At 36.9% G+C, this 7,698-nt stretch overlaps 3 protein-coding genes across 5 annotated transcripts; 2 read left to right on the top strand and 1 right to left on the bottom strand.

Moving 5' to 3' along the window:
- The first annotated feature begins 1,218 nt into the window (after window positions 1-1,218).
- Window positions 1,219-2,987, top strand: LOC143458724 (uncharacterized). The gene has a single exon (XM_076955576.1). The coding sequence runs from the start codon at window positions 1,656-1,658 to the stop codon at window positions 2,193-2,195; it is 540 nt and encodes a 179-aa protein (XP_076811691.1). The 5' UTR covers window positions 1,219-1,655; the 3' UTR covers window positions 2,196-2,987.
- LOC143458719 (protein YIPF1-like) lies at window positions 2,271-4,586 on the top strand. Its single transcript, XM_076955568.1, has 2 exons — window positions 2,271-3,083; window positions 3,269-4,586. The coding sequence occupies exons 1-2, from the start codon at window positions 2,699-2,701 to the stop codon at window positions 4,123-4,125; spliced, it is 1,242 nt and encodes a 413-aa protein (XP_076811683.1). The 5' UTR covers window positions 2,271-2,698; the 3' UTR covers window positions 4,126-4,586.
- LOC143458722 (mitochondrial fission factor-like) lies at window positions 4,148-7,133 on the bottom strand. Of its 3 annotated transcripts, none has more exons than XM_076955570.1 (6): window positions 6,868-7,133; window positions 6,540-6,685; window positions 6,305-6,399; window positions 5,761-5,955; window positions 4,631-4,712; window positions 4,148-4,502 (listed from the first exon to the last, which is right to left on the bottom strand). In XM_076955570.1, exons 1-6 carry the CDS (start codon window positions 7,091-7,093, stop codon window positions 4,359-4,361), a joined length of 888 nt encoding a protein of 295 aa, XP_076811685.1. In that variant the 5' UTR covers window positions 7,094-7,133; the 3' UTR covers window positions 4,148-4,358. The 3 variants fall into 3 exon arrangements, with proteins under 3 accessions (XP_076811685.1, XP_076811686.1, XP_076811687.1); XM_076955571.1 differs by having other exon boundaries at window positions 6,305-6,366; XM_076955572.1 differs by lacking the exon at window positions 5,761-5,955.
- Window positions 7,134-7,698: the final 565 nt, after the last annotated feature.

The raw sequence follows: 7,698 nt of genomic DNA, 5'->3' as shown, positions 1-7,698 counted from the left end.
GGGAATGAGTGATCATGACTGCACCGGAATTATATTATAAAAGAGTTGACAGATGGCAAAGATTGAATTTTTGATATTGTACTGCTTTGCATTGGTCAATAGTTTTATTTAACTTGAAAATTAAGAGCCTGTTTAATTGTTAGGAGTATTGTTGTTGTTTAATATTTAGGAATACGTATTCGCTTATTTCCGATGTCAATGATGAGATGAAAAAGTGTTGAACAGAAATTTATTTAAAAAAAGATAAAACACCAAGCTTTCACTGGATCTACAAATTACAAAAGTTTATCAGGGAAACATCACCTTCTTAAACTATACAAACGTGTATTTTCATATCGTGAATTTTTTCTAAGTTCAAAGGTATCACTTCGCCAATTAGCGGACGACCAAACAGTGTGTTGGCTCGTGAAGTGATTTCAAAAACTTGAATTCGTCAACTGTCGTCTGCACTTAAACCACTTGTAAAACTTTCGAAAGCTACCATATATACCAGTCTAGGTAATCAACGTTGTGAAAATGAGATCAACAATTTAGCAAAAACTATAATAGAACTACATTTGTTTAAGATCACACGAAAAAACAGGTTTAAAAACTTTCTAAAACTTCAATGATAAAATAAATAATATATAATAAATTGAATAAATAAAACTTTAATGATTACTAACCTGCAGTAAACCTTTACCACATCAAGTTTTCCTTCAGAATTGTAGAAACAGGAAAATTAGGCTTCTCATTCATAAGAGAATTGTTCTGAACAAGATTTATTTCGTTCTTGCTGTTATGTGGCAAGCTGACAATTCATTATGGTTTAATCTAAAACATTGACACGTTACTGAACAAATGCATATTTATTATTTAGCTATGCGTAGCCTTGCAGTGTGGTAGGCGACTGTATTAGTCTCATCAAAGAAAAAAGATCAAAAATATTACAATAAGACCAAGAACGTATTTAACAAAACAGGCTATAGTTCTATATCATTTTATTGTGACGAGGCCATGTTGAACTTATTTCTGTAATGATGTTATTTCATTTTTCATACAACGAGCAAACGAACCCTTTTGATTCCACAATAGCCTAAGATTCATTTCGCAACTTACGATACACTTCGAGTGGTAGATTTCTTCCGAGAAATAAGATGTCGATGATGTAACAGTTGCCAACTCCTTCATTGGATTGAAAACGCAAGTTTTTAATCTGTTACGTCATAATTAATTTCGTTAAGCAGATGATTTGCTGGTTATGCAGCAAACTTACAAAACAAGTTACAGTTGGAGCAGTTTTGGGTGTGAGAGAACTAAAAATATGATTCACATTCGATTAATTTCACGTTTCGATCTGTGCAGCTGATGCCTGCTGCTAGTTTTGGATCAGCAAACAGCAACTCAATCACTTCGTAATCTAGTACAGTACCCTCACTTATAACTTAAGTCTGTAACTGTTTTCATTTTTTAAATAACTGGCTGCGTGACCTATTTGTGCTGAAATAGTGACTCTGATAACTTAATGACAATGTAGGATCCAGCTGTTACTTTTTGTTTTTTTGATCAATTCTGTTTATATTCACAAAAACAGGACGCTAGTTAGCCTGCACGTCTCAGTCGCCTGTTGATCTGGTACCCTTGACCTAGAACTTAATCTGGAAACTGCAACATTCATGGATCAAAGCTCGTTGTACGACACAGAACAGCAAAAAGCCGCAAGAAAAATTCAGGCTTTCTGGAGAGGTTATTCCATCAGAAGGTTACTTCAGGAAATTTGCTCGGAATACAACGCAGTAGTTGGTGCAATCGACGGACAACTGGATTATCCTGCAATCCAAGTATGCCACGAGTGCGTGACAGCTGGAAAATGCATCTTAAGAAGACCCAGGATGACTAAACAGAACCAAAACTGTTGCTTCCATGACACATCTTCATTATCAAGAGTCAAAGAAGATGTGATAGATGAATATGAAGACACATTCACAGACGAAATGATGGCCACAGATACTGAAAATAACTCTGCAAATAGTGACGATGAAAGCGTGCACTCAGCGGTAGAATTATCATCTCCTGAGAAACCTGACAAGGATCCTGAGCAATTTAAACAAAACTTAATTGAAACAAAACGCGATCTAACTATGGAGCTTGTTTGGGTGCAACAAGCAATTGAAAGTAGAAGAAATTATTTGCAAATTAAAGAACAGATCGCATAAAATGGGACAAAAATATGGATGCATTCCTCAATATTGGTATTCATATTACAGTAGCCTAATACTGGAGTTTGTCACACTGTTAAACTTCTTATTTCTTATCTAAAATGGTTAATCGTGTGAATCCTTTGAGTTAGATATATGTTTGTTGTCAAAAATATTTCTGGTATATTTGATTTATTTTCATTACACTTTGCTAAATATGCATATTTGAATAACTTTACTGTTTCTGTATACGTCATATTCTGTGGTGGTTTTTATAAAACTTTTGATTTGGAATTGCATCCATGTGAAATGTGCATGCACACTCAATTGAAAAACCAAATATATCTAATTAAAACCAATCTTATGAGCACTGTTCCCTCTAAACTGCACGCGTACCCAAATGCGCACTGCTGACACGGTCTCTGCGCACAGAAAATCTGTGTTGCACGCAAGAAAAAAATCCAACTTGAATTGAAAAATAAACCCATAATAATGGCCACAGTGCGCACGTGACACGTCTGATGTTGCTCACAGTGGTCCAAGGGACCGCTCAGGGAGTTAGTGTGTTTGCTCAGACTCGAGAAAAATTAGAGGGAACATTGCTTATGAGGTACCTGGTGTGTAATAATTTACAACTAAACCGGTTACAAAGAGTTAATGGTAGAGAACAAGGAATTATGCCAAAGTGCAGTACCATCGTTACCCATTTGTTTGGGTTGTTTTCAAGTCTTGATATTGGACTATGTTTATCTTTTATTTGTGTATTTTATTTTTGTAGCAACTATAATTATAGGCATCGGTACAACGAGATTGTCATTATGTCGGACTCTACACCTGGATTAGATTTTCACGAGACGACGGGAGACAAAATGTGGGACATGGAGGGACAGATTGGGCAAACCACAGGCAAGTTTCACCTCAAAGATCTTGTCCCAGTTAGAATAAGTCAAGTATTATTATTGATTGCTTGAGAGCATATTTGTTGTTGTTTTGCTAAAACATGATTAGCTCCATTTTTTTCGCTCCCCACTGTCAATGGTGAAAAATAAACGATATGAATAGTGGGTACAATTACTCATTTTCCTTTAAAGGAGCTGCAACGTTGGATGTTGAGAAAAATGAGGAGACGCACACCTTCTCCAAGTTTCCAGACTCAGCAGTCGATATAGAAGAAGAGGATGCCACTGACACTTCTGAGCTCATCAAACAAAAGAAAAATCCTGTTTGGAGCTTCGCCTACTACCAGGAGTTCTTTGATGTGGACACTTCGACCGTATTGTACAGGATCAAGGGTTCAATGATTCCTTTACCTGGAAAAAGTTTCAGTCATACTTACATTGGTGGAAAACCGGACATATACGGCCCGTTCTGGATTTGTGCAACGCTGGTTCTTTCGATAAGTGTGTGTGGAAATCTCACAACACTATTTAGCCATTGGGCTGACAATGGTTACAGCTATAAGCCAGAGTTTGAATTGCTGCCGATCGCAGCGATCATAATATACAGCTACACATTTCTGGTACCACTTCTTGTGAAAGCTTTCTTTTGGTGGAGGAATTCATCGACCATGTTGTCAGTGTCGCAAATGATATGCACATATGGATACTCATTGTTCGTATTCATCCCGGCATCCATTCTATTCATCGTACCTTACGACATTTTTGATTGGATAATTGTTGCGGCCGCAATTTGCCTTTCTGGTACCGTCATCCTGATAACCTTGTGGCCAGCGTTGAGAGATGACAACAAAAATTTTGGCATTATTGTCCTTATAATTATCTTCTTGCTCCACGCTGGGATGGCAATCTCCCTGAGACTTTACTTCTTCAGCTCAATGGACCAAGTGCCAGCAGATAGAGCGGCAAATGTGACCACGGAAATTGTCAAACATGTTTCAACGAAATCTGTCATTCCAAATCCTCCTATTTCACGTCAGCCGGGTGAATAAAATGAGAACAGCACGAATTAAATTATTCAGAATTGTTATTTTACTCTTGAAGTTTGACTTAATACAGCAACGTGCAATACAAATACACACAATAAGCCAAAATAAGCAGAAACATAGGCAGATTACGACATAATATTGTGTTATGATTATTCTGTAATAATTGCACAGTGTTGGAATATCTGACATCTCCATAATCTGCGTGTGGAGTGGTGAATGCAGAGGATGAAAAATTGTCAATATAATCGCCGATGGTTGTACAAAAACCATCCATTTACGAGCCAGAAAGCGATTGTGATGCCATAGATGCAATAGTCACGCCTTACACGAGCTTCGTGGTCTTTCTCTAGAACTGCAATTCTTCGGTGCATCTTGAATATCTTGAAAATTATAAGAATGTTTGTGTTATAAGCAGAATTTTTGCACTTATGTTGTGCTGTATTTAATAAAGGTAATCGTGCATATATTGTTGATAATTAGCTACGCCATAATATAGCACAGTGCAAACCTGTTTCCGCATCACTGCAACATCATCAAGTTCTTCACTTGATGAATGTTCTACGAGGCCCAGTTGTTCAGAAGCAGCGTTACTGCAAGAAATGTATTTAGTTTAGTACAATTAAGGAATAATCGTTGCAGTAGCTTATTCTGCATACCTGCCCTAACAAAAAAGAAAGAAGCATTGTTCAACCTCAGTCACGCATGACTGACCACAATCAACACAACAGCAAAATAACAATGATGTGCTTCACTGAACACAACTCCAAATGCCAAAACACGGTGCTGCAACACTGAAACTATATTTAAGACTGCTGGAATTCAACAGAAAATGTAAAACCAACAAGCAAGCAGCACCACACAAAGCAACTTCATGCACATGCAGACACACGGAAGATTTACAACCAAAGTTATTTTCAACTCTCATTCTGGGAATCTTGTTGTATTCGTTTTGTTTCCATTGGAGATATGTCAGTATAGTAAGGGCTATAATCACTGGGTGGGCCACTTTAATCTCTTCTGACACTTATTCAATGGCTTTGTGTGCTCAACAAATATTTGTACAGTGGACTGTGATATTAACCGTGATGTGAACAACCCTGTGGAATTCGAAACATTTTATCAAATCCGTACCTAGGATGAGTAATAATGGAAACAGGATATCCAGTGATGTAATACTGTCACGTGTCAAGGGAATACTGGTCATATTTTCTAAATTAGGGGCTTGGTGTTTTATTGATTCACATTTTGGCTTCAGTAAAAAACAACAAGATATGGGTTGGCACAAGGCTTTAAGTATGTCTATTGTCTATACACATTCCACATGTTCTATTTCGAGATATACGTAAGACAAGAGATCAGTTTGGAATGAATGGGTTGCTACCAGGGTCTAGGACTTGTTGTGGATACACCAAGAAATCTTAATCTGACATTTCAATAAATTTCTATTCTAATAGTGTTAGCAGAACAACAGAAAACAAAAAAATAGCTGGAAAGCAGGGGAAGCGGTGGTCTTAGTGACCAGCAGACGATTCATGAGTCGTTCACCTTGAAAACTCACTACACCACGACACGCAATTCATGCAGTGATCATCATTCTCTTTAAGAGGACAATAACTTGGATGAGTGGAAGGTTCTAACCGTTCATCGCATTCACTCTCATCCATTCCATCGCTATGGCTTAAGCGCTTCAGTTTAGTGATGACATCTCTGTAAAACTTTTTACTTTCGTTTTGCAAGTTCTCCAGCATTGACCTTGAGTTAAGCGCACTTTCACCCGCTGATGCTGCTTGACCAATGACATAAGTTCCCGCGTCATATTCAAGCGAGCTTTTTCTACGGTGCAAGTTTTCGATGATCAAAACCTTAACGTGTAAACCTCGTGCTACGCGCTCATTTGGATGTCCTCTCAGGCCAATCAAATAACATTAAAACTAATCCGATACAGTGACATCGTCAGCATAAATATAACCAAGTCGATTAAAATTTCAATATCATGATATCAAACCACGTGATTAAATCATTTCCTTTGTGGGAAAATTTAATGTTTACTCTTCGAGCGACAAACAGCTAGACGCTATTTCAAAACAAACTCCCAGATGCCAAGGTTAATTGTTAAATGTCATAAGAATGCAGATTTGCAAGCGTTAGACTGTTGTTCCAAGGCTTAAAAAGTAAATCTCACCTAATCAACGTCGCAGTTCTGTTTTCATCATCGTCATTTTTATCTGGAGTTTTGTTGCCAACCTTTGAAACAGAAGAAGACACTTCCAATGCTAACTATGATGAGAATGACACACAAAATAGAACCAATATGATATATAATAAAAATTATGCGTTATACATGAACTTTATTATCAAAGTAATCATGAAAAAAACTATCTTTATGCTTCAGTAATGGAGTTGTATGAATAACTTACATCCATAACTTCGAGATTTCTGTCGTGGAGTGTCAGCGTTCTTGGTGGAGTTCTCAAAGACACTGGGATTTGATCAAAGTCACGCCGTGGATATGTAGGGGACGGAAGATCTTTTCCTTCACTGTATTCAACGCCCTGCTCACCAACTAAAAACATGTTTTCATTTTCATAAATTAATTAGTATCACTGTAATGTGGATAGCTGTTTGACAAATGTACTAAACAGAAGTTACAGTAATCTATGTACACAAAATGAAATGTATCATATTTTATAGCTAAATATGTAAAACAGTTGTTAAAATTTAAAGAATTATTGATTTCTGTCCGACCTGACACAACAATTCTGTCAGGGACTTCCATTTTCAAAGCAGGGTTTCCCCATGAATTATTGTAATTTATCTGCCCATCACCAACAGTTTCTGTGCTGCCGACTGTCAAAGTGTCAGGAACCCTCATTTGGTTGCTTATGTTTTCGGTGAAGTCGCTGTTGTAAGCCAGTTGCTGCAGCACGGCAGGGTCATTATCAAGTTCAGGGGTAGATGAAGGAATGTCCATCACTTTAGTTTATTGATCGGCAAAAACTTTAATGAATATTATATTGGCAACTACATAAAGAATATTTCCTACTTTCTAATCTTTAAAAAACTGTTATTTTGCATTTTGTAAAATACCCCGTAGCAAAAACTTCAATGATTCAAAATGTGTAAAATTGATGAGACGGAAATTGTTCTCATTGCACAAAAAGAAAGGAAAAATATTGAGGTAATGGAGAACAAACAAGTAATTGCAACATGGTTTAAATACACAATTCAGCAACAAGAGCACACGCCTTTGGTTAACTAATCCAACTAACCAATTTAGCATAAAACCCCTTTACGATTAAAAACTCACAATCTGCACACACATTAATCAACCAAAAGCACGGCATCTTCAAGTATATCAAAAGTAACATACACACATCTTAGTTGTACAATCTACAAAAAACTGCATTCGGGTTATAACGTGAGTTTTGTGTACATATTGCACAGTTGCAAATTTGTTATGTTTATCGGCAGTTTATTATTAAACGACCACAGCATCACATTTGATACACTCAGTGTCAGTAATATTTGACATTACCATGACTAAGAGGCTACTTGTTAATCAGCACAAACATAGTC

The sequence above is a fragment of the Clavelina lepadiformis genome, chromosome 5, assembly GCF_947623445.1.
Source record: "Clavelina lepadiformis chromosome 5, kaClaLepa1.1, whole genome shotgun sequence".
Classification (NCBI taxonomy): Eukaryota; Metazoa; Chordata; class Ascidiacea; order Aplousobranchia; family Clavelinidae; genus Clavelina; species Clavelina lepadiformis.
This window is presented reverse-complemented; position numbering and strand designations above follow the sequence as displayed.